Below are 27,241 nucleotides of genomic sequence, written 5' to 3'. Positions count from 1 at the left end.
ATTTTTACTTTGAAGGCAGACTTTAAAATGCGGTCCCACATTGCATTGTCATCTTTACTTAATAATGGACCTGCTTTCTCTCTAATACTGCTTTCACTCCCTTCTTCCTTCCCCCCCGCCCCCCTCGCTCCATTTATATTCCTTGGCACTACTTTTTTCTGCTGTTTTCTCTGAAAGCTGCAATTGACCTGAGTGTTTGCATTCCCACTTTTCCATTTCCTATACAGGTTTCTTAACTTCAGATATTTGAGCACTCACTTATGCATCTGAATCAACTAGCAATTACTTGCATTCTTTGTAAAGAAATTGTAGTGCAGCAGCCCCCAAACTGGATTGGTTTCACTACCATTATCTTTATTTAAAAAAAAAAAAAAAGTTGTGATGTGAAACATCAAGCTCGTGTACCACCAGTGATACATATGTACAGTGTAGGAATCCCTGTTGTAGACTGTTGTGTCTTTTAGGATTTCCCAACTGCCTTCACAAGTGTACATTTGAATACTTTCTTGTATTGCTTTCTTTACTCATTAGTATTTATTTTTCTCAAAACTTTTTTCCTGATACTTCATATACTTTTAATGCAGTGATTAGTGAACTTACTGAATTCAGGGCACTCCTAATCACTGGTACTATGCATGTCCTGTTACTCCTGTATTTTCACTGAGGTTACGTTATTGGAAGTCTGGGTGTGACATTTTGAAGAGGGGACATTGCAGGGTAACAGGATATCTGGTATGAAGAATCTGTTTGATTCTTACTACATATTCATTAACCCAGTTTACCAGGGAGAGTGATTGAATTAAATATTGAGTTCAAAATAAGGGGGTTGGAGAGGAATAGTGTAGAATGGCCCACAAGGAAGTAACCATATGAAATTGTGTAGAGGAGAAGGCAGGAATATAAGAAAAACTTACTAATGGTGAGATCTATTAAACGGTGGAATAGTGTCCCAATGGAAGAGGTGGAAGCCCCATTGCTTGGGACATTTAAAACAGGAGTGGATAAAGGCCCAGGGAATAGACGAGAACAATCTTGCCTTGACACCCAACAAAGTGGAGCATAAATGTGACCTAATAAGCCTTTATCTCTAATTTTTATGATCTGTTCTCTGGAACAGAACCCTCTAGAGGGACTGGGATCTTGCGGGTCCTACAGGACCCGCTGTCATAATAGTAGGAATGTGTAAAATGTACTTTGTTGCAAGCGGGATTGGGTGGGCAAAAAAAACTAGACTGCGGGTATTTGCAGGAAAACACTTCAAAACTTTTCATACTTAAATTTAAGCGAGGGATAGAAAGAGATTTGATGTCTATTGTAACAGGAATTCAAGTGGTGGTGTGTTTTTTTTTTTTTTTTTTTACATGACTTAAGCAGGATTTGTTTTATTCTTATAGTGGTAAAAATTGTCTGAATTCAGTGTTTTTATATATACATAAAAATTACTGGTGTGTGTGTGTGTGGGGTGGGGGGGTTTCCCCAGTAGCATGGGGGAATCTCTCTGTCTTGTGGGATCTTAGGTTTTTGTAGATGGAAGCAGGATAAAAATGTAAGAAACAATTCAGGAATGGTTGGATGTGGTGGCTATTGTAGGGTGGGCCGGGAGTGGCATTTAAAAAAAAAATAGTCTCGTGCAGGGCTCTACTCTGAAGCCTCCAAGTGGGGTTGGATGTTGTGATTGGGTGTAGAGGAGAATTGTCTGAATCCATGTGCTGGCAGAGCTCATCTTTTTACTTCCATGAAGAACCTTCACATGCGGTTTTGAGTGCACATCCAATAAATAGTACAGCTGAGTTATCACACCCTGTTGGCAGATGTGATAACCCGGGTACCACATTCTTGGTCTTACAGAAGTTGTTAGACATGAGCATGTAACATTTATCCTGCATCTTGTGCAATTTATAATTCCCACAAGCTTCTATCTCATCCTTCCTCTCTGATTCCCTTGAACATTTCCAAGAAATTTTTCTTTTGGATTGAGGCTGGGCGTATGAAATTCCAGGCCAATAAGAGACTTATTGGCATAAGTTAGAAGGGGAAAGGAATAAGTGTTGAAATTAACATGTCTTGTTAACCATCCTGTCACTTAAAAAAACAAATGTTCCTGCCTCTCTGTTTTCCTGCTGTATTGGTGATAGTCTGTCCAAGTAGAACTTGATGTACATCCTGGTCAAAAGCCCAAACATTTTACTCCCATCTCTTCTTTAGATGGTCTTCATTCAGAAATGCTTCAGCACTTGGCCAAGTCACACCTGCTCTCAGTTGCCTTTTTTGTATACCTGCCTGCTTCTGTAAATTAGGGAATCACACACAGAACTCTCTGTGTTTTGGTGTGGTGCTTGCTTCCAGTTCCTTTTTCCCAGTACTGGTTTTGGGGGCACATACCCTCAAGCTCAACCTGAATCTGTAAAAGATCTAATTCTGCCCATTGTTAGCAGCAAATCTGTTTACAGGGTTAGGCCCCCAGTTCTGTAAAAACTTGCACACATACTGCTTTGAGTAGTTCCACTGAAATCAGTGGACCACATCTGGTTTTAGTCCCTGTCAGAGACAGGTTACTGGGCTAGATGAACCTGGGGTCTGATTCCATATGGCATTTACTGTGTTCCTGTATGTTTGCCTTACCTTGGGCCTTTAGATTGTAGGATTGTTACCTCTCTATCCCAAAAGAGCTAATTTATTTGGGGGGGGGTGTTAATTTACACTTTGTTCCCCATTCCTCTTCATACTATACTTTTGAGAGAGAGGCACAGTCTAAGAATATTGGACTGGGAACTAGGAACTCTAGTGTTCTGATCTCAGTTGTGCCACTGATTCACATTTTGGCTTTGAGCAAATCACTTCTCTTTTCTGTGCATTTCCTCATTTGTTGCTTGGGGCTAATATGCAGCTCCCATGGAGTTGTGAAGTTTGTTTGGAAATGAAAATTGCTATACATGTGCTAAGTCTGAGCTGTAGATGATAGAGCTAGAGAAGACCAGTTGGGTTGACCAATCTGACCACCTACATTTTGAAGGAAATTTTCCCCATAAATGTCTCTCTGAACCTATTTGTCAGTCTTTGCAGTGTTGGTACCTCTCAGCTTTTCCTTGGCACTTCCTCTTGTGATCTTGTTGTCAATAACTAACCTAAATCTTTTGTCAGCTTAGTTTTTCTGTTTCTCTATCAATTGAAGAGTTCTCTTCTTTAACTATTTTATCATGAAAACCATCTCCTTAAGTCTTCTGTCTTCTCGGCACCATATTTTAATCCCTGTTGTCTCTTTCAGTTTTGGTATCAGTTGATCTTTTTATGTTATCTATCTTTTCTATATTTCATGCAAAAACTCATCATTATGACTGGGGAATTTAAACACAGAAGTCAGGACATTCCAATTTAGGTGCTCCTGGCAACTAACTCCTTGGTGTACTTGCACAATATTTTATATTGATGAGAGTGCTGTTTGATGTCTGTGCAAAGTGGTTGTTAGTATCACTGCAGCAACACTAACTTGAATATCCTGACTTGTGTTTACATTCTCAAATATAATTAGTTTAACACATTTTTGGCACTGAATTTCCCTTTTGTAGAATTAAAACAATTCAAAGTAATTTCGCATTGAAAGAGTTTTTCTTTTTTGATGAGAAATTGAAATATGCCAGGTTGAAGATGCATATTCCTTTTGAGCAGTACACTTTGCATTTAAAATCCCAGTAGAAGATCACAGCATGGAATTCTTACTATCCCATTATGTCTAAACCAGGTATTTTCAAACAGACAAAAGGTTTTCTCTCTCATTGAGAACTTGGTCCATGGCAAGTATGGAGATCTTTAAATTGAACCTTTTTAAAATTTAAGGATGCAAAAAGTGTGAATGAATGGATTATTCTTTTTCAATATCTCAATACTGGCATGTTTGGTAGTTTTTATTCTGCCAAGTCTCCCTGGGCTGAGAACCTTCAGCCCACAGGGTAATAGTTTGAGACAGTTAAAGTCTAAAAACACAGCCTTAAATGAAAGTGCCTCCTCATCCCTAACTCTGGGCCCAGTTATATAGTCTTCACACAAGTTGACTTTCCATTGACTTCAGTGAGAGCTTTCTGTACAAAGATTAGAAGGTCAAACCTCTAATGTTGCTGAAATCCCTCTTGCACAATGGTGAACATGTCCTATCTATCCTTTTCTATCTTATCTCATGGGGTTCTCAGACTCAAAGGCAATGGCCAAAATAGTTTCAGGCAACTACTGTTTCCAGTGAAGTCTACAGTGCAGATTTTTCATGAGCAAGTCAGGAGTCAGTGACGGCCAAAAAGTAGAATTTCATGAATGCATCCTGTGCTACAAGACACAGGTCACCAGCAACAGCAGACCATTACATGAATGTTTAAAATAATAAATGGTAGAACATTTCAAATTTGGGTAGGAATTTTTTTCTTTATTGTAGTGCACTGTAGTGGGAACTTACATAGACTAATGCATGAAACTATATCTCAGATGGTATAATCAAGTACCAGGGAACAGTGTAGGCTTGTGGTTAGAGCAGAGTACTGAGTATTGGGATTCTGCAGTTCTAGTTTAGTTCTGCCACTGTTCTGGTGTGTCATGCTTAATAAGTAATTCTATCTCCTTATTCCTCAGTTTACCTAGCTATACCCATTTTATAATGCCTGTGTCATAGGAATGAAAGGTGTTGGGTTTAACACTGCATGAAGTGCTCTGAAATCCTTATTTAAGTTTTGCATGATAACATACTTTGTCTCCACTGCATATTTGTTAAACTTCCTTGCAGCTGTCTTCAAACCCCAGAAAGAAGTATTTCTTTAAAGTTTGAATAAAAGCAGGAAGAACAGGAGCTATGTGGTTATGATGATATGGTTCATGGATGACATGCAACAAATGAAGTTCTAAAGCAGAGGATTAGAGTCACTAGACAGAAGACTAGGTGTGAAGCTGATGGACTACAGCTTCAGAAATTCGTATGGTCTTATGCCACTACAGAGAAGAATGCTGAGAGGGCCTTTTCTTCTGCTATAACCTTGTAAAGGTTAGAGGAGTGGAACTGTTTTGAATAGAGGGCCATGTTATTCTCAACTGCCTTTTCATAGTTCAGATTCCAGTACTTCATGCTGCAAGGAGTTATCAGACTACTTTGTGGAAAATGATTCTTTGGTTTGCTCACTCTCCAGTACCGTGGCTATAGAGCCAGTGCAGGAATGGGAAATCAACCTTGCCTGTCTTGAAAATAGAGGTTTTGAAAGTGTTGGAATTCCTTGCCACCTCCTGGGCATTGATTCAATTCACTATTTAATTAGTGAAATCTGGTGGGAGAATTAGGGTCCCTTTCTGAACAAGGTAATTTTTAGCTATTTTAGTGCTTTTCATAGTATTTTACATCTAAGAGAGCAGGATCATTATCCCCATTTTGCAAATGGGAAAACTGAGGCACAGAGAGGAAAATGACTTGCATGGCTTCACCTAGCCTGGCTAGTGACAGAGCTGAAAATTGAAACCAGGTCTCCTGAGTCTCAGTCCATTACTCTGTCTACTGTTTTTTCCCCAACATCTCTAAGGCTATGTTCAGACTGACGGCGGCAAAATCGCCACCGCCAGATCGATCTTTCTTGATCGATTGAGCGGTCAATGAGACCTGCTCAATTGATCAGGAAGTTGTAGTTCCCGTTGGCTCAGCGCAGTGAGAACAGCGTGCAGAAGGGAAGCAGAGCAGTCGACCTCAGTTACGCAAACTACGCAAAGTAGTTTGCATAACTCCCGTCAACTGCCGCCGAATTGCGTGGTCAGTGTGAACCAGCCCTAAAACACGTTGGTCCTGCCAATGTTGGTTAAATCTGCTCCTGAGGCTAATGACCTTGCCAACACCTGCCCCTCCTCCCAGTCTTTCTCAGGTAAGGTCAGCTAAGACTATGGAATGCTACCTTTGGCAGCATCTCTTCACCTATGAGATTCTAGACTCCTTTCAGTCTGGATTCAGTTTAGTAGATGGTACAGAAAAGATGCTGGTTGTGTTAATGGGTGGAATGTTTTGGGAGTATTGTTCCTGTGTGCTGGACCTAGCAGAAATGGACAGAATTATGTTAAGCTTGTTTTGCTCTTGCTTTTTGCTTAGGTTCCAACGGGTTGTGATGGGCATCTGCTTCTCCTCCTTGGAGGGCCTTTACCTGTGGGTCTCAGAGAGTTCAGTCTTATCACCTCTCCAGTTGTAAAGTTTTGGGGAACTGCATGGACAGTAAGCTGACACCAAACTCTGTTGTAAGTGTGTACAGTGCTCTCTTCTCAGCTATTAAAAGAAATAGGTGTCTTGAAAATCTGTCTCAAGATCAATCCCAAGTAAAATGAAGGGGAAGTTGATTGATTGGCAGGAGGAAGCACTTTGAGAAATTAGCAGCACTTATTGTAGCATCCGCAGTAGAAAGCACCTGTCTTCTGGATGTCAAGGTGGGGTGTACTATTGGAGACCAAATAAGTTTTTTATGCCCGACTGGCCAGGAGGCACTAGTCTCACAGTGATCCATTGTATTCTATCTTTGGGATGGCTAGGGCTGTGCCATGAGCCTGGGACAGTTTACAAAGTGTTAGTGTCTGATGTGTAGGTTTTCCTTTGGTGGTGGTGGTGGGTTTCCTCTCCGGGCAACAGCACATCACTTAACTCTTCCCGCAGTCTTCTCCAACTTCATTTTGGGTTGTGATTGCACTCCCCGCACATTGGGAGAGGGCACTGGGGAATGTATCAACTTAATTGTTAAAACAAATATACACAGTCCTAGAATTCTTAAATTCTGTGGCCAAACTCGAGTTCAGGAGCCAACAGTGCAGCTCTCTCCTTTTGAGACAGTGGCACTTTCCCGAGCAGGTTTCTTTGCAAGTTCTCTTGCTTGCTTTCTGTTGCCCTTCAGATTGCATAAGCAGAGGCAACTTTTATATTTCACTTGATGTTGCCTTCGTCAGTCACATAGGACTTTTTCGGGCAGGAGGGAGGCTGAAAGAACGTGGATGTATTTGTAAGGAGGCTGTGTGCAGAAGATGTACAACGTTTGCTGTTTTCAGCCTTTTTACTGGTAGAACTGGTGCTAGCCCTTTCATATGCGCTTATCAGAGAAGGCTTTCAGTGGTTGGCTTGGCACATGACCAACCAATCCATGGCAGTACTAGAACGATGAGATTCTTATTTTAAGAGCCTATAAAGCCATAACAGATTCCTTCCCAGTATCTTTAGTGGATAATTCACTTATGCCAACACCGAGTTCGGAAATCCTCCCCTGCATCAAAACCAGCTGTACTCCCTGAGAAACTTTCCAGGAACTGATAGCAATCAGGGTAATGGGAAAGGAAAGATGGGGAGACTCCTAATCTCTGCAACATGGTAGAGTTCTCCAGTTACTCATTGTCAGTTACAGAACACCTGATGAATGTTCCAAAATGATATATTCTTGTCTGACCTTCCTGCTATGGGCAGATTTCTGTTTGGACTGCCTCTGGGGCAGGTGAGTTCCTGTCAGGTCCGTTCAGTGCGCTTCCCACTGACCTTTTGTCATGATGATCCTTCACCCTATAGTTTTCTGGTGTACTGTAATTATCACTGTCTCCTGTTCTGCATTCATTCTGGGATTACTAGAGGCCTCCTTTATGGCTTCTGAACAATTACAGTTGGACTTGTGTAGCTCATTCAGGGACTGGGAATTCTCAAGACTCTTTTGAGAACAGCTGTTGTGGAGCAGCATTTAGGGAGACTTGGGTCTGGGCTCGGTAATTCCACACTTGTGAATGGCCTAACATGCATTTTGTAGTGTTCTGAAATACCCTGAAGGAAAAACTATTAAAGAAAATAAAGCCACCAGTTTTAGAAAACCTTCTGGCTTTCCACTTGTAGAGATTTCCTGGTGCAGTGGGCTGTTTTTCAGGTCTTTAATGACTCTCTGCTAATTAATCTTCCAGTTGTCTGGAAAAACTTGTCTTCCCCTAGAGCAGGAGAGTCAAGGAAATACTGCTCCTCACTCTGATTTTTAACTTTCAGGTGTGATATTTAATGTTGGGTATAATGAATCAAGGGTGCTACTGCTGAGACAGTGAGCTAGATGGGTCTGATCCAGTGACCTGCACCTTCTGTCTATGCTGAGGCCAGAATGTAGACCATTCCAAGCCTTTGGGTCAGGTAGCTGATGTAATATCAGTTGCATTCTGTATCATATCTGGCAATAATATTTAACCACAAAGTATGTGCCATATGCTGCTTTTCTTCCTCAGACAAACAGTTTTGAAGCTGATAGGGAATTCTGGCAAGAATCACAGGATTTGGCTCAATGTAAGAAAATCATTAAGAGAATCCATTATTAAGACTGTGAAAGGTTTCTTGCCTTTTAAAGTGAAGCCAGTAAATATAGCTGGTACCCACACCTAAATTGGATACAGCAAAACAAAACCTACAAACAGGGAACAAATGCAATCTGAAATACTTTCAGAGCACATCTTCCCCACTGAGGCTACCCCCGCCACAACATTCAGGCCACCATTAAGCTGGAAAAGGATGTACCTCTGGCTTTTGTGAGGTCTAATTGGGTTAGCCCCAGACAGGATTCAGGAGAGGCCCTATAATCTAGCCTTCATTCAAGACTTCTTTATAGTCTCTTGAGAAGGATGGGGGAGGGTGTTCCAGATCTGCTCTAATGTGGTCAGTGTGTTAGCCCTACAGTAAGTTATAGAAAGCTGGACAGCTCAGCGGCTTATCACGTAGGTGCTGTCTACATCCCTTCAAACAAGAGAAAATCCCCATGGTGGTGGTAGCAAGCTCCACAAGGATCATGATCCAAAGTATCTGTTCTGTATAAACTAGAACCTCAGTCCAAAAAGCAATGAATTTGGGACCAGAACACAATAGGTGGAGCAAATACTGTTCTCTTGGAGAACCTTCTCCAACACAAATTGAGCTGGTGTGAACAGGTCTGAGTGTAGTATCTTCTAGAGATCAGTTCATACTAAGTTTCAGCTGGGGATGGGTTCAGAGAACACTTGTTTTGCATTCGGTATAATCCTTTTCCCCATGCTCAACCTTCAGGTTCTTAGATTTAAGGCTTTTTTCCTGAAGCAGCAGGATATGAGACCAGATAATTAATTGAGATAAAATTAAAGTTTTTCACCTCCCCCTGAGCAGTTGGCATCAAGCTGTCTAATGACCCCGTGTCATTTATACATGCTGTAAAGATTTAGGCAGAATGACTTAAGATAGCAATGTGAAAATGAACCTAAGAGGACTTGTCATTTCCATGTAGTGAATATCCATGGTTGAGTAAGCACAATTGTAAATGTTAATGTAGTGAGCAAGCTTGTTACTGTAAAGCAACAAACATCTTAATGCGCTGTTGTTGTAGCCATGTTGGTCCCCGGATATTAGAGATCCAAGGTGAGTGAGGTAATATCTTTTATTGGGCCAACGTCTGTTGATGAGAGAGACAAGCTTTGGAGCTTACACAGAGATTTTCTTCAAGACCTGACCTGAGGAAGAGCTCTGTGTATGCTCCAAAGCTTGACTCTTACCAACAGGAATTGGTCCAATAAAAGATATTACCTCACTCACCTTGTCACTCGAACATCTTAATGTTTTGTAATATCTTCTCTTCCTGGTCATTTTTTTTTATCTGATGTCCTGGAATTCCAAAGAATCGAAGCTAACGTTTTGAAAACAGGATGGTATGGTTTAGCAGGTCCTGAAGTTCTGCACAATACCCCACTTCTGGCAATGTCTTCTCCTCTTTCCCTTTTTGCTTCTTGGGGATTCTTCACCTGCACAGTTGGCTTCAGAGAGTCTTTCTGAGATGTGGCTTTTGTGGTTCTGTCTTGCTTTACAGTGAAGCGTTTCCTTAGCAGAGGGTCTAATTGTTGTCAGCTGAAGACAAACAGACTTCAGAATAGATTCTAGATTGAGGACTTGTCTACACTAGGGACTTCTGCACTGGGATTTTAGTTACCTTAATCTAGACAAGGCTAAGCTCTTCCTACTGTCATTACTCTTAAATGCCACTGAAAGTTCCCAGTGAATAACATCTTGGATTGAATTTAGTTCCCTTTTTTTTTTTTTAGCTAGAAAAGAGAAGCATTTCTTTTAGATGGCTGCCTTCAGGATTCACCATGTTAACTTCCTTTTTATATTTTTACAAAGGAAAATGCTCTCCTTTAGATTGGGTTGTCAGGCTTGAAATCTTCAGACAAGTTCCTCCTTGCAAGTGATTACTGTCTTGGATTAGCAAGTTAGAAGCTTTTTTCCATAAAGTGAGGTTTTTAGTGAGAATTCCCAGCTTCGTACTTTGGCCATCTAGTTTTTCTTGTCCGCATGGCTGTCCCTTATTTCTGCTATATTTGTAGTAATATTTACTTTTTCCTCCATTGAGAATTGACAGTATTTTCAGTGCTGTAAAATCAGAGTGCACAAAGGCATTGCCTTCCAGCAGTTTACTTTCTAAGTAGAGATGATTCAACAGTACCCTACCTGCAGTGATCAAAAGGTGGTAGTATCATGTGGAGTGTTTATTTGGACAGTCTGGAGAGTCACTCGCATGTGGAAAGATTTGGATAACAACCCGGATCTGTGGCAACCAAACAGCCCATTTAAACAGTTTGAGCTATCAGGTGGTCACAATGTCTGATATTTCAAGTGACCACAAAAACACTTTCTCCCTCTCCTCCCTCCAAAGAAGCACCTTCTACTAACAATGCTTAGCCCTTAAATGGCACTTAACATTTTAATAGATTTGACAAGCACTAACCCTTGCAATTCCCTATTACCTAGGCCTGAGCTACACTACGAAGTGAGGCTTATGCAAATCTCCTTGCATTAACATATTTGTGAATGTGTCCATGCTCAAGTTTGTCTCCAGCCAATATAAGTGCCTTGTTACAGTGACATAGTAAAACCACTTCCCTGAATGGCATGGAGCTGTCCAACCTACTGAGGTTAATGCAGTGCAAGTGTAGACACTGTGCAAACTGTATCAATCGGAACAGTCCTCCAACAGCTGTCTCACAATGCCCCATTCCCTGCGACAGTGACTGCTCTAGTCACAATTGTAAACTTCACTGTGCAGGGGTCACAGAGACTGGAAGCCTCACATATTCCTTTGAAGCCTCCTGCATGTTTTTTTTTTTTTTTTTTAAATGCCTTTCCTGACTGTCCTCCTTGGTGAGCACACCTAGCTGCACTTCTTTGCATGCTGCTGCCCAACTGACCATGCCAGCTCCATGCTCTAGAGGCTCTTCTGCCTGGACAAGACAGGAGGTATTTGGTCTCTTGGGCCTGTGAGAAGAAGAGGCTGTGCAGGCCTGGGAACGGATCAGCTGTAGAAACGTGGACATGTATGAACAGATTGCACGGGATGCAGGCAAAGGGGTACGACAGGGATCAGCAGCAGTGCTGCATGAAAGTGAAGGAACTGTGGCAGGCATATTACGAGGCCAGGGAGGCCAACAATAGATCTGGTGCCGAGCCACAGACTTGCCAGGCAGCATGCCATACTTGGCTGAGACCACCACCAGTAGCACCCTGCAGACCACCATGGATATCTTAGAGGAGCCCAGAGACCCTTACAGTAAACAAGAGACAGCAGGGGGGCTCCAGCCATGCCATGCCATGAGCCAGGACCTGTTCACGGTTCTGCCACAGTCTAGCCGGACCAGCCAGGCAAGCACTGATGAGCCTGATGAAGGAGAAGGGAACTTGGGTAAGTGTGTGCATGCATTTTTTCCTTAGTGTTTAAATTTACAGATGGCCCTTGGCCCCCCTCTAAGTTAACGAGACACAGGTGTAGACTTTTCATTGTTTTACTCATACAAGCAGAGGTAGAGGTGCCATCTGCTTTTCATTGCCCCTTTTGGGGTAAGTGGGTGGGAGCATGCAAAGCACTCTCCTCAAGGTTTCTAGGAATGGCAGCCTTATTTCTTCCTCCATGGTAGGACACTTTCCCATGCCACTCCACAATGACTTTGGCTGGCACCACTGTAATAAAGGGGCTAGCGGCATACGGGCCTGAATAGCTTTGGGCCACCTGTAGCAGTTATGTTCTCTGTGTCTTTGTTACCCTCAGGAGTGAAAGATCTGCTAAAAACCACCACTGCCTGTTGAAAATAGTGACAGTATTCAGTGCCATTGCCCTATACTCATTCATGAAATAGGAACCAATATTTATTTGCTCTTCTTGTTACAGAAAATCCTATCTCCCCATCCCCACCTCTTTAGGCCATTCTCACCATGTCTGGGGCTAGAGAGAAGTGCTGTGCTAAGGCACACCAAAGCTGAAGTGTCAAAAAGCATTTCTTATTAAAAATGTTTCTGGGAATAAGGGAAAGGAGTTTTGAAAGGTATCTTTGGCTTTCCATTGAGACTGTAAATCCAATGGTACATGTCTTTTTATTTTTTTTAATTTTAATTTTTTTTATCAGCAGCTTCTGGCCTGGTAGTTTTTGAAGGGTGTCCCCTCCACACCTGCCTAAAGCCTACCCTAGGAGAAGAAAGAAGAGGACAAGGAAGGATGTGTTCTGGGAGATCCTGCAAACCAGTGCTGCATTCGACCATGAACAAAAGGCTTGGATGTTGACCAACAGCAGGGAGAAGGAAAGAAGACAGGAGAAAGTCCCAGCAAGACCGGGAGAAGGAAATGCAGCAGGGCATAAGAAATCATCTTAGGCAGCAAATCGAAATACTGCAGAGCCAGGTCCACCTACAGGTCCAAAAATCCCAGAATCCCCACCATTTGCTGTCCTTGGAGAACTCTGATTGATTGCTTCTCTGTACAACTGCTCTTGCTGGCCCCCTCCCCCGCCCCAACATATCCCATGCCATCACAAGCCACATCCTTCTCATGCCACTCTACAGCAAGGAAAACCATAGCTTCCCATATGTTGACCTGTGAGAACCATGGCTGGTATATATGTAGCCCCACTGGATTACATTTATGCACTGAAATGAACAGAAACATTTACTGCATTTCCAATTTTAAAGTTCCACTCTGATAAATTGTTAAATTATATTATGTTTCCTGTGTGTTTTTTGCACTTTGCTTTTCCTACTCATAGTTATATTTTTGGAGAATAAAATTATCTTCATTAGTTCACAACATATTGCAGAATTCACAGTGTTACTCAAAGCAAAAGATGCTTGTAAGTGTACAGCAGTACTTAATCCATAGGTTCAGGAAAACACCTTGTCATGTTTTTAAATGTACAGCACACACTACACATTTCTTAGGAGCACCCAAAGTTCTCAGCCTAGAGATTATGCCAGCCCAGAATGCTATTGTGGCTGACTGTTGGAAAGAACACTAAGTCTCTGTCAGCTGCATTGCTCCACATTGGGCTCTTGTACTGGCCCTTGTGGCTGGCTGCTCAAAGTCAGCAGACAGCCACTCCATCTCCCCATTCTATCCTGGTGGCAGCTTTTCCCCCTTTGCCTCACAGATATTATGGAGGGCACACTAGTCAGCTATAACCATTGTGCTCACTGAGATCTATTGTAGTAAGTAAACATCTCTAGTGTCCCTTCAGTCTGCCTAAAGAGCACAGTCAACAATCATTCTGCACCTGCTGAACCAGTAGATGAATCTTTCCTTGGTGCTATTGAAATGGATATGTACAGCTTCACAAGCCAGGGGAGCAGGGGCTAGGGTGAGTCTCCCAGAATCACTATTGGCACTTCAACATCACCCCTGGTGATCCACCAGTTCGGAAAGAATGTGCTTGCTTCCAGCTTTCTGAACAGGCCTATGTTCTTAAAGATGTGTGTCAGACATCTCCCCTAACCAGCCCATATTGATACTGGTGAAGTGTCCCCTGTGATCCATCAATGCTTGCATAACCATGGAAAACTGGCCCTTTCTACAGATGCACTCTGTGGCTAGGTAGGCTGGTGCCGAAACGAGGATATGTGTGTTGTATATGGCCCCAATACCATTCAGGAACCCCATTGCTACAAATCATCCACTACAACTTGCACATTGCCAAGGATAACAGTTTTACATTGCAGGAGACAATTAATGGCCTTACGTATTTGCATGGCAATGACATCACACTGGATTTTCCAGCTCCAAAATGATTTCTCACTGATTGGTAGCAATCTGGTGGTGCAAGCTTCCAGAGTGCGATTGCCACTCGCTTCTCCATTGTCAGTGGCAGTGCAGCTCTCATTCTGATGGCCATGCTCTGAATGGCTGGGGCAAGTTTGGTGCACACATCCAGGCATGTGGCCTTTCACATCAGAAAGTTCTGTGGTTGCTGCTTGTCTCTTGAACCTTCATTATGATGCAGTCCCACCAGGTAGTGCTCATTTCTTAGGCCCTGAAGTGGCACTACACTGTCTGCAGCTGCTCTGTGAATGCCACCAACAACCTGGAGTTATTTTTTTTGCTGACTTCAGCAAACAAATCCTGTTCCCTGCTGTTGTGGTGCTTCCTGTGTATCTGAAAATACAGCATAATCATGCATCCTGTGTTTGCAATGTTCATGTGAATAGTGCAGAGCTCTGCTGGCTCCATGCTTTGGTCAAAGATGGCAGACACTGTAAAGTGCCATGTGGGTTTGTGGGATTTTTAATAAAGTATGAAAATTATGGGATATGGATGGCATTATGGGATGGAGAAAGATGTATGATGGGAACTTGATGCCTAACACATCCCACATTTTCAAAAGGCATTGTCTGGACACTGGCAGGTGGGATATTGGGTTACCTACCTGTGGCACATTGTACTTTGTGTTGACATAAGCTCTCCTGTTGAGTATGTGCAGTGCTGATGCAAGCAGCTAAGTATGCATCTGCTCCAGCAACATACAAACTTCAGTGGCTGTACTCTGACATAATCTGCATCAACCAAAGTTTGTAGTGTAGACATGTCCTTCATTGCTTCTTTTTGATACATAAAGAAGGCCAAAAAGGCTTTTTAAAGGTTTTTTTCTGCTTCATTTTAAACTTAAAGGTATCAGGAACACAAAGGCTGGTCTTCCCTGTTTTGTCGGAGTACCTGAGGGAGGGCAAAGAGAAAGTTCATAAGTTTTGATATGTAACTAAAGTCACTGAGTATTTAACAAAGACTTCTTGTATTTAAAATGTTAATTGGTCAGAGCTGAATCTGTATTCACAAAAATCAGTTTGACAAAAAAATTCCTTCCCCTCAACAGGTGAACTGTCACTCTTGGTGCTTACAGTGTTGTCATTTATACAGTACTAGTTTTCTAGCTATCATCAAGTCATCTAGCCTAGTCAGGACCTGAATTTTTAATTTTTTTTAAAGGCAGAAAAAGTGTTTTTTGAGAACCTTTCAGGTCTTCTTTCTATATCCCATTTGAAGAAAAGCAAAAATTGGGTGCAAGTCTAATTTTCTTTCCTTTGCAGGTCACCTTTAGAAAAGACAAAAGTTTAGATTCTGGGCTATAACTGTGCACCAAGAGGAGAATTCTTCAAATCTTGAGCTGTAGAATCATGGAATATGCAGGGTCTTGATAATGGAAGAAAGGAAATGGGGGTGGTAGTTGAGGGTAGTTCAGTCTTAAAACTAATGGATGGGATCTTGAAGCCTCTCTCTTTCCACCCAAGGAAAGCTGCCTTTGACATAGTTCTCTTCCCTTTCTAGAGTTTCATGAGGCAACCTCTTGAAATGTGGATGGCCTGCCTGTAGCTTCTTGGCTGTTGTGATCTGGAACCTGCTGGTGTATCATCCCAGTCTCTAGTGTAACAGTGGCTGCTGAGAGCCATGAAGGTTGTACCAGAGAAGAATGCTGTGCGGATCCTGTGGGGCAGAGAACGTGGCACCCAAGCCCTGGGTGCTCAGCGGCTTCTGCAGGAGCTGGTGGAGGATAAAACCCGATGGATGAAATGGGAGGGCAAGGTAAGGTGATGGGGCAGAAGGACACATCTGGTGGGTGGGTTTGTCCCAATGTAGTGGCTAGGTTTGGATGTGGAGATATTTAATATTTGTATTTTTGTGGTATGTTCCACTTTGAGTAAGATAAGGCCCGTACATATGCTGTATCTGACCCATCCAGGTTCCTGGGTGGTGTGGCTGGGTTTGGGTTGTACGTTCCTTTGGGGCCCCCTATGTTGTCTGTGCTTGGATAAGAGTTAAGGGAATGCGATTATATGGCACTCACTTTTCCTGCTCCGTTGGCTTTTTCAGAAAGTTGAGCTACCAGACAGCCCACGTTCCACCTTCTTGCTGGCATTCAGCCCAGATAGGTAACTGACTTCTATTTTGTTACATTTATAAACTTTTTGTTATGCCAACAAAGACTGTGAAAGCTCGTGCCCCTTGAGAGACCAAGAGCTGGCCTCAGATATGAGGCTGCAAGTCTCTGAGCTGTAGAGATGAAGCACATAGGTCACCTATCCAGCTATGCAGCCCAAGATACACAGCACTTAATTTCTGAGTGTGCCTCAGGGTTGCATAATGTTCAGGGAAGAAGCTCTGCCCAACTGTTCTGGGAGTTAGGAGGAGGGGCTGGGCAGCAAAGGGTGTCACCAAAAAAAATTATGTAGTGGCAATAAGGTACAATAGTACCAGCGCACTGAGTCAAATCTCGGACTTCCTGCCTAAAGGAATTGACAGTCTAAAAGCAGGAAAGATGATGCAGGTTTAATGTCTTTGAAGTAGGGATGATTGGGGAGGGGGTGGGCACGGCAGTGAGTGGGATGAATTGGAAAATGAGGGAAAGAAGCCCAATATCATTTGCCCTGAGCAAATGAGAGAGCTGGGGGAGAGAGAGGAAGGATTTGGTTGTGTGCCCTGGCTCTGAGCTTTATCCCTAATATATTTGTAGGTTTCACTCAGTAACAGAGAATTGAGGGCCAGATTTCTAAAATGTGGATGTACCTGAGTCAAGGCTGTGCCTGCATATTCTTACTACCAATAATAATAGTACTGTTGGAGCAGGTTGAGTTAGCTCATCATGTTGTTTTTGTACCTCTCCTCCACCCTCCCCAGTATTAATGCTACCCTTTCCTTTTCCCAGGACCCTCATGGCTTCCACCCATGTGAATCACAATATCTACATCACAGAGGTGAAAACGGGCAAGTGTGTCCATTCTTTGGTTGGACATCGGCGCACACCATGGTGTGTGACATTTCACCCTACTATCCCGGGACTCATTGCTTCTGGGTGCCTAGATGGTGAGGTTAGAATCTGGGATTTACATGTAAGTCTCTTCTGAAACACGTAAGCATTTAGTATTTGTTGTGCAGCAGTTTTGTCTGCACTTGAGGGAACCAAACTTTGCCCAGCTAAGAACTGCTCCGGCAGCATTCTGGGAGCTGCACCAAATGTGCACAACAGAGCAGATTGCAGGCACATTCCTGCCTAATATGGAGATGAAACTCCCAGAGACCACAACGTTTCAACAACCTCTTTATTTGATTTAAACACCCAGGCCACATGGCATGCTGGCAGTTGTCTCCTTCCCAGGCCATATCTCTGTACTGATGAGTGGTGTAGGGCATATGTCAGTGTTCCATAAGGCTCTGATTGGAGCACCCCATCTGAGTTCGTATTTAAAAAAAAAATTTGCTTTTCTATTGCTGGTCTCAGAGGGGATAATTTGCACTCTGTCCTAGGAGAAGTGCCATACCATTACTTTTGTTTTCTTCACTGATGACTTGACCAGTAGTTGTCTAGCAGAGTGCTCTGGAATATGATGGTGTTACTGGCTACCTGAAACACACCTATCTATAGACACATCTGTTGCCAGGAGTGCTATGTTTTGGCTGTAGAGTCTGATGACAATGTAAAATGAAAGTAGATGATGACTTTTGTTGCAACAGAAGTACAACACTTCCATGCTATGTGTAGGGTTTTGGAGCTGGTTTGGGGGTGTGGCATTAGAGAAACCTTGTTGCCTAAAATTGTTGTGTGTGAAGGTGGCTGCTGATTCTTCCTTTCCCCTTCCAGGGTGGAAGCGAGAGCTGGTTCACAGATAGCAACAATGCCATTGCGTCTTTGGCTTTCCATCCTACGGCTCAGCTTCTGCTAATTGCAACAGCCAATGAGATCCATTTCTGGGACTGGAGTCGTCGAGAACCTTTTGCAGTGGTGAAGACAGCCAGTGAGATGGAACGAGTCCGGTGAGTGCCCATTCCCAGGGGAGTAGAAGACTTGTACTTCCAGCATGTGAAATGGCATTTGTAGGGCAATATGTAGCAGTCTCTCTGGGTCATAGGATACTCAGAAGGTTAACTGCCCCTCCACCCCAATTTCGACTACTTGGGGCATCATCTTGCCTCATTCTCAGTGCTTCTGCTCAGTTGGTGCAGTAGTGACTGTGGACAGTAAAACTTAAAGGAAGAAGATTAGATCAGAAATATGAACAAATATGTTAGGCTGCTGTGTGCTATGGAATCCTTCCCAACTCTGCCATGGGGCTGGCATTTGTAAGACTGATCTTCAGATTTCACCAGCGACACAGGGTTTAAGTATGGTTGTTACTAGGACGAGAGAGCTTGGATGCTGCTGGAAAAGGGTTTCCTCCCCTTGGAGTCCATTCTGAACCCATACTTCAACATGATGCTAAAAGGTGCTGGAGGTTCATTTTTTTAATGCCTAAAAAACAAGGTCCTGACTGAAATCCATGATCATTAAAGATCCCCAAGCACTTTCACAAGAGGTGTTAGTACCTCTCTTTCCTGGCCAAATTCTAGGGTATTTATTTTATGTTGCTCTAAATTTCCCTAACAGTTTCAGTTGGATACAGGAACTCTCACTTCCCCTTAAACTGTTGTGTAGGATTGCTGCATGCCGTTAAACAGCTGCAGTCTTCACTTTGGAGATAACTATGTTTCAGGGGTGGGTGAATATTTCTTAATACATGAAATATTTGAAGGACTTTGGGATACTTCAGAATGAAAGTTGCTACTATAGAACTGTAAAACTTCCTACTTAATAAACCCATGTGTGAAGTCTATTCCCTGAAATGTCTTTTTTTTCTGTCAATGTGAAATGCCAACTGACAACTGAGCCTCCGACTCTGTTCTTGTTTCAGGCTGGTACGGTTCGATCCCTTGGGACACTACTTGTTAACAGCGATTGTCAATCCTTCCAACCAACAGGTGAGAATAATATCAATGCCTGCATTGATTACAAGGTGCTCTGTGTTAACCAGAACCTGTTGCTAGACAGCCTGATGCTTTGCTTAAAGTTGGACGCCTTCTTGAGTTCAAAGTTCTGTTTCTCATCTAAATCGGTCACATGGATACTGTTCTGTTACACTCATAACATACACATGTGACATTAATAACCAGAGGCTGGGAGACTAAGGATATAGACAGTGACTTCCATCTTGACGCTGCTGCAGGTTGAGGGGCTCTCTGGAGCCATCCCTGCTACACCTGCAAAGGCCTCCTTAGCACTTTTCATGGCATCATGGTGAAGAATTTTTCTGCAACTTCGCTGCTCTTGATTAGACTGTAGAACTGTTAGCCGGAGCCCCAAAGTGACTGAACCTGCCAAGTGCTGACTTCCCTTTTGGTGTGGCTGACTTATTGTGGAACTGCAAGGTGTGGGATTTATTAGGGTCCATACAAGGCTTCCTTATGGATTTAAGAGCTAGATGGCTTTGTGCCACCCAAGGTTAGTGTCCTTTGCTTTCCTCTTTGAAGAAGTTTATTGTGTCCTTATCTGTCTTTGGGCAGGACCTGGCTTCCCTTTGTTTACTTGGGTATATAAAATCATAAAAATGTAGGCCTGGAAGGGACCTTGAGAGTTCATTAAGTTCAGCCCCCTACACTGAGGCAGGATCAAGTAAACCTAGACCATCCTTGACAGGTGTTTGTCTAACCTGTTCTTAAAAACCTTCCATGAGGGGATTCCACAACCTCCCTTGGAAGCTTATTCCAAATTTAACTGTCCTTCTAGTGAGAAGTTTTTCCTTATATCTAACCTAAAACTCCCTTGCTGCAGATTAAGTCCATTACTACTTCTCCTACCTTTAGTGGGCATGGAGAACAGTTGCTCACCGTGCTTGTTAGAACAGCTCTTAACATATTTGTCAGGCTTCTTTTGTCAAGTCTAAACATGCCTAATTTTTAACCTTTCCTCACAGGTCAAGATTTCTAAATCTTTTTTCACTTTTGTTGCTCTCCTTTGGGTTCTTTCCAATTTGTCCATATCTTTTCTGAAGTGTGGCACCCAGAATTGGACACAGTACTTCAGCTGAGGCCTCACTAGTGCCAAGTGAAGTCAGAAAGTTACCTGCCATGTCTTATATACAACACCTCTGTTAAAGCACCTCAGAATTATATAGGGTTGTTTTATTTATTTTATTTATTTTTTTTGCAAATGCATCATATTCAATTGGTGGTCCTCTATAACCCCCAAATCCTTCTCAGCAGTACTACCAACTAGCCAGCTATTCCCCATTTTGTAGTTTGTGTATTGAATTTGTTTCTCCCTAAATGCAGTATTTTGCACTTTTCTTTATTGAATTTCATCTTCTTGATGTCAGACCAATTCTCCAATTTGTAAAGGTTTCTTTGAATTTTAATCCTGTCCTTGTAACACCCCCCAACTTGGTGTTACCTGCAAATTTTATAAGCATACTCTCCACTGTCTTATCTAAATCATTAATGAAAATACTTAATAGAACCGGACTCAGGATTAACCCCTGTGGGACCCTATTAGATATCCATTCCCAGTTTGACAGCAGATTATTGATAACTGCTCGAGTACAGTTGTCCAACCTGTTGTGCACCCATCTCATAGTAATTTAATCTACACCATGTTTCCCTAGTTTGCTTATGAGAAAGTCCCACATGACAATGTCAAAAGCATTACTTAAATCAAGATATATCACATTTACTGCTTTTCCCTGTCCACAATGGAAAGCAACCCTGTCAAAGAAGGAAATTAGGTTGGTTTGTCATGATTTGTTTCTTGAGAAATCCATTCTGACTCTTCCTTTATAACCCTTTTATTCTATAAATTAATGATTTAATAATTTTGTTCCAGTATCTTTCCAGGTATTGGAGTTAGGCTGACTGGTCTATAATTCCCTGAATCCTCCTTGTTTCCCTTTTTAATGATAGATACTATGTTTGTCATTCTCCAGTCCTGTGGAACCTCACTTGTTCTCCATGAGTTCTTGAAGATAATTGCTAATAGTTCTGAGATTGCTTCAGCAAGGTCCTTAAGGACCCTAGGATGAATTTCAACAGGCCCTGCAGACTTGAATACATCTAACTTATCTAAATATTCTTTTACATGTTTCCCTATTTTAGCTTGTGTTTCTTCCCCTTGTTGTTCAGAATCTGGTTGCCTTTAACTTTTTTAGTGCAGACTGAAGCAAAGTAGGCATTAAATACCTTAGTCTTCTTAAGGTTATCAGTTATTAGCTCTCCTTTCAGTTAAGTAGTGGACCTACACTTTCCTTCATCTTTCTCTTGGGCCTAATTTATTTAAAGAATCTTGCATTGCCTTTTATGTCCCTTGCTAGGTATAACTCATATTGTGCCTTAGTCTTTCTGATTTTTCCCTGTATGCTTGTTGTATTATTTTTTACTCCACTTTAGCAATTCATCCATGTTTCCACTTTTTGTAAGATTCTTTTTTGATTTCCAAGTCATTAAAGAGCTCCTGATGGCTCCATATTAGCCTCTTTCTGTTCTTTCTATTTTTCCTTCATGTTGGGATAGTTTGCAGTAGTGCCTTTAATATTGTCGCCTTGAGAAACTGCCAGCTCTCCTGAACTACTTTATCCCTTACATTTTCTTCTCATAGGACTTTACCTACCAGTTCTGATTTTTTTTTAAAGTCTGCTCTTTTTTAAAAGTTCATTGTCCTTATTCTTCTGCTGTCACTTCTTTCTTTCCTTAGAATCATGAAATCTATCATTTCATGATCACTTTGACCCAAGTTGCCTTCCATCTTCAGATTCACAACTGGTTCCTCCCTGCTGATCAGAATCAAGTCTAAATTGACTGTTCTCCTGGTTATTTCCTTCACTTTCTAAAACAAGAAATTGTCCCTGGTACATTCCAAGAACTTACTGGAAGTGTTGTATTTTGCCATATTAGTTTTCAAACAGCTGTCTGGGTAGTTAAAATCCCCCATTACTATCAGTTCTTGTGTTTTGGATATTTCTGTTGTTTGTTCTAGAAATGCCTTTTCCACCTCTTCCTCTTGATTTGGTGGTCTATGTACACCCCCTACCATGATGTTACCCTTTATTTTTTTTCCCCTTTTACCTTTATCCAGAGACTTTCAACTAGTCTGCCTCTCACCTCCTTCTGGACCTTAGAACAAATGTATATATTCATGATGTATACTGCAATACCTCCTCCTTTTTTCCCTGCCTGTTCTTCTTGAACAGGCTATACTACTTTATTCAATATTCTAGTCATGAAATTTACCCCATCAAGTCTCCTCAGTTTATCCAGTTTAGTCATAATTTATCTTATGTACTAATACTTCCAGTTCTTCCTGTTTGTTACCCATACTGCTTGCATTTGTGTTTAGACATCTAAGATGTTGAGCAGATTCCCCGACTGATTTCTGTCTTGTTGCTCTTATGATTCTATTGTAATTTTCCTTGTCCCCCGCAACATCTAGTCCTTTTTTATGCCTATCTATGGGCTTTTGTCCCCTATACCCTTTGACCCTAGTATGGGGTTCTGCTGTGAGGTGATTGAGCTCTGGTGATTTTCCTTGCAGAGTGATGAGGAGGTGGAGATCCCTGTGGATAGCACAGATATGCCACATTATCGCCAGCGCTCTATTCTCCAGTCTCAGCCTGTGAGGCGTACACCCCTTCTCCACAACTTCCTGCACATGCTGTCCTCACGCTCCTCTGGCATCCAGGTGGGAGAGCAAAACACCGTGCAAGATTCTGCCACCTCATCCCCGCCACCTCCACCACCACCGCCACCACCACTGCCTCCAGCCAGTGAGAACACCAGAGCATCAGCCTACACCAGGCTCCGTGAGCGTGTCAGTTACCCCACAACAGAGTGCTGTCAGCACCTGGGGATGTTGTGCCTTTGCAGTCGATGCTCTAGTGCAAGACTTCCTTCTTCTCTCTTCCCGCACCAGGAAAATGCCCCCTCCACTTCCTCTGGGGCCACTGGCACTTCCTTTTCCTCTGTGCAGACAGAGCCGTATCAACCCCCAGAGCAGGCGTCCACAGCACAGCAGGAGCAGGGTCTGCTTAACAGGCCTTCTGCTTTCAGCACTGTTCAGAGCAGCACTGCTGGCAACACCCTACGTAACCTTAGCTTGGGCCCCACTCGCAGATCCCTTAGTGGGCCCTTGTCAGGCCATCCATCCAGGTACCAGTCTGCAAGAGAGATGGCATCTGGCTTAGGAGGGTCCGACTGGACTAGAACAGTGCTGAACATGGGCTCCCGCTCAGAGCTGGAAGCCATGCCTCCGCCTAGAACCAGTGCCTCTTCAGTGAGTTTGCTGTCCGTGCTCAGACAGCAGGAGGGAGGTTCCCAGTCCTCTGTGTATACATCTGCTACAGAAGGGAGGGGCTTCCTGGCACCAGGGGCTGAAGCAGATAGCAGTGGTAGTGCTGGCCCAAACAATCCAGCCAGCATCCGCAATGAGCTCCAATGCGACTTGAGACGGTTCTTCTTGGAGTACGACCGACTTCAAGAGCTAGATCAAGGGATTGGTGGGGAGCCCAGCCAGTCGCAACAAGCTCAAGAAATGCTCAACAACAACATTGAACCTGATAGGCCAGGTCCCTCCCACCAGCAGACTCCACATAGCAGTGAAAACAATTCCAATTTGTCACGAGGCCACCTAAACCGCTGTCGCGCCTGTCACAACCTGCTGACTTTTAACAATGACACACTGCGCTGGGAAAGAAGCACACCCAGCTATTCATCGGGGCAGGGCCAAAACACATTTGACAGCGTGCCACCAAGCAGCAGCCAGGCACAGCCTGCAGAGAGAACCGAGGGCAGAGCTCCTACCTCTAGCAGGCTGCAGCTGGGAAGCTCTTCCAACCCACAGGAGGAAAGGACCGTGGGAGTGGTCTTTAACCAGGAGACAGGGCACTGGGAGAGAGTTTACAGCCAATCAGCTTCGAGCAGACCTGGGAATGTATCACAGGAGGCCTTAAACCAGGAAATGCCTGAGGAAAGTTCGGAGGAGGATTCGCTCAGGAGGTAAGACACATTTTCCATTGCATTCCTCTTCAGTCTGTTCTTAAACCCTTCTTATCTAGTCTGAGCTTCCTGAGTAGACCCTTTCCTGATGTAGTCATCTCTTTGGCCATTGTCCTCTCAAAAATGAGCTGTCCCCAACCCTCTATCTTCAGTAGGCATTATTGCTGCATCCAGGGTAGCTTCTGAAGGTGTGTCTGTGGAAAGGGGTGAGGGAGGAGAACCTGCCCATTAAAAGGAAGGATGGACTGTCCAGAGGGTGGAGCAGGGAGAGAAAGGATGTTAGATAGTATTTCTGTGGGGCAAACTATGGTCTCTGGAGTTGTTTGACTGACACTGCTTGGAATCTGGGCATAGAATGTATTACAATGTCCACTTTACACCATGCAACCAATGTACTGTGGTGACTGCAGTACAAGCAGTACCCACCCTGAGGACTGGCACAGAGCAATCATGAGTAACAGCAGTGATGATTTATTTCCTTGGAGTAGTGTGTCCTGTGAAGTGTGGTCCCAGAGACTGCAACCAAAGGGATGGGAAGGTGAAGGAACTTCATCTTGGAGCTACATCAGGGTGGGCTGTGCAGCTGCCTATCTTATCTGAAAGGGAAAGGGCTACACTTTCAGTTTGATTTTTGAATACATAAATACATATTAAACCTATGCAGTTCATGTTCCCACCATGACAAAACCTGCTTCTTGTGGCATTAAGCAGGTAGGTGACTGAAAACCATTTTCAGAGCCTGAGCCTTTGCAGAACCCATTATGCTGAATCTGGGTAGGAGGGTCATCTTAATCACCTCCAACTTTAATATTTGCAGTATTTAGAAAGTAAGTCTCTTCCAGACTTCAGATGTGGCAAGTGGAGCAGAGCAGCTCAACTGACTCTGCACTTCTAACAGTGTCTGTGCTGGCTCAGGCTGTTGGTCCAGCCACTCTGATATATTACACAGCAGTTGCCATATTGGAATAGAGCGGTGGTCCATCTAGTTTGGCATCCTGCCTATCAGTGGCTTGTACCAGACACTTCAGAGGAAGTTTGCCTAATCCTTTCTCTGACAATGGCCATTGCCTGATGCTTTAGAGGAAGATGAAATCTCTTACTTTGATACATATAACTAGCTGAGCAGTGTTGTTCGTGGGGTGTTCGATGGAAGGGGGTCCTCTTCTCTTCCTTCTCTCTGCAGGTAATCATCTTATTCTCAGAAGCCGGAGCAGTGATTATCTTGATTGTTATTTATCTGCATAGCAGGTGGTAGTGGTAATGAAATTATTCTGCTCTTTCTAAATCCCTACTCCAGTTTTTGACAGTCTATATCCGTGAATCCCACAAGCTGACTGCATGATGAGAATTACTTTCTTTCTTGGTCCTAAATTTATATGCTGTTGATTTTAATTAAATATCTGCTGGTCTCATATTATAGGACACAGGGAAAAAAAAAGAAGGAATTGACTAGTTTTCATGATAACTTTGCACCCTACTGTCATGTATTTTACTCATCTCCTTTCTTAGCTAAATAATTCCTCTCTCATAATATCTCTACTGTACAGCTAACTATTTTAGTATCTGTTCCCTGGGCCAATTCAGTGGTGTCACTAGAAGTAATGAGATGAAATTAAAAAAAAAAAAAGAAAAGAAAAACTGAGATAAGCTCTCAGAACACTGTGGCAATGAGATGTAATAGGTTCTGCATAGTTTTCCAAGGGGAAGAATTGGGAGCCTCCTTATGTGTCACTTAAAACTGAACTGGAGCATATGCCACAGAGAGCAATCCTGCTCTGGTTCCCAGGGGATGAATTAGTTGTGATCTAATAAATCTTTTTCATATCTGATTCCTATGATTCAATCTGGACCGTTTTAGCTGTCACAGATGGTTATGTTACTGTCGCACTGTGGCTGTAGCAGCTGTGCACAGTGAGTCACCCAGTCAATCATCCACCTGTGCAAACAGATGCTTCTTGCTAAGGTAAGTGAATTTGGAGCAAGCAGTCTAATGCTTGGGCTTGCTTTGGAATTCATTTCATGGGGTTTCCTCTGGCAAGGAGCCCTGGCAGAGTTCATGTTAGAAGGCACTGCGAAGAAGCCATACTAGGTACCATGCTTTCTTGTATGTCCCCATCTCTTGCGTCTGTCATGAGACTCTTTCCCTTCAGGACTGTTCTTGTGGGTTCATTCACTTCCTTCCTAACAGGAAGTGAATATGAACTGTAAAACGGGGGCCAGAGGACTGGATTGGCTAAACAGTGGATGTAAATCAGCATTAAATGCTTTATGCAGTTATGCAGGAACAAGCAATTTGGCTATTTTTAAATCAGGGAAGCTTCATAAAATCTCGTTACCAAAAAAAAAGGGGGGGACACCCCAGAGTGGTATGGGCATCCTACAAACACCCAGTCCCTCCTCCTTCCCCTGCCCCCCCCCCCCACACACACTCATTCACCATCCTCAAACTAACAAATATATTCCTGTTTAGAACAGTGGCAAGCCAGCTAATGCTCACCCACTAGTCTGTATGACCTGGCATATGATGGCCCCTCACCCAGCCTCCCTTCTCCCAGGTCTGGTGAACACCAGAGTCCAAGAACAGGGAGCACTAATTCAAGTTCTCTAGAACTGAATTCTAGGTACCCTTTCATTAATGTTTGCCATTGCAAATGGCACCTCAAAGACAATGACAGATTCCTGCACAGAAGCTGGAGCAATCTAAACTATGTAATCTAGTGAGCAGTGAGGAAAAAACAAAAGAAATGGAAATGGAGTTGGGAGGAGATGGAGATGAGGACTGAAACAGCGAGATAACAGCATATACATAACAATCACCCTGTTCTCTCGAAATAAATGGGGTTGGGTTTGTGGCTAGGGACCACACAATGTCACAGTGAAAATTAGGGTTAGAAGAAATCCCTGTGCTAGCTAGTGGTTGGTTGGTTTCTCATAAACTGGTTCACTTCCTTGTTTCTCCAGCAGCTGTCACTGTTGGGCAGTAGAGCTCCATATTCAAACTTAATCTGGAAAGGTAGAATAAAGCAGAACCTGAAGGTGGTGTGTGTTTCATTCATCATCTGTGGATGGGATCGATTTTCTTGACCTGGCTTGTCTGGCACAGAAGCAACTTGCTGGGGAAGTTG

General features: G+C 43.1%; 1 protein-coding gene across 3 annotated transcripts in view; it reads left to right on the top strand.

Moving 5' to 3' along the window:
- The window catches only part of AMBRA1 (autophagy and beclin 1 regulator 1), a 190,450-nt gene that overhangs the window by 2,685 nt on the left and 160,524 nt on the right, over window positions 1-27,241 (top strand). For all 3 annotated transcript variants that reach the window (XM_067557650.1, XM_067557649.1, XM_067557648.1), the window contains exons 2-7: window positions 15,597-15,851; window positions 16,140-16,198; window positions 16,972-17,155; window positions 17,905-18,077; window positions 18,992-19,058; window positions 22,657-24,116. In XM_067557650.1, coding sequence (XP_067413751.1) covers window positions 15,717-15,851; window positions 16,140-16,198; window positions 16,972-17,155; window positions 17,905-18,077; window positions 18,992-19,058; window positions 22,657-24,116 — 2,078 coding nt within the window. In that variant the 5' untranslated portion in view covers window positions 15,597-15,716. The remainder of the gene's footprint in view (window positions 1-15,596; window positions 15,852-16,139; window positions 16,199-16,971; window positions 17,156-17,904; window positions 18,078-18,991; window positions 19,059-22,656; window positions 24,117-27,241) is intronic.

Source organism: Emydura macquarii, unplaced genomic scaffold, assembly GCF_026122565.2.
Source record: "Emydura macquarii macquarii isolate MOO-44397 ecotype Brisbane River unplaced genomic scaffold, CSIRO-AGI_Emac_v2 contig_1876, whole genome shotgun sequence".
NCBI lineage: Eukaryota > Metazoa > Chordata > Testudines > Chelidae > Emydura > Emydura macquarii.
The sequence above is the reverse complement of the archived record's forward strand: the minus strand, read 5'-3'. Positions and strand labels throughout refer to the sequence as shown.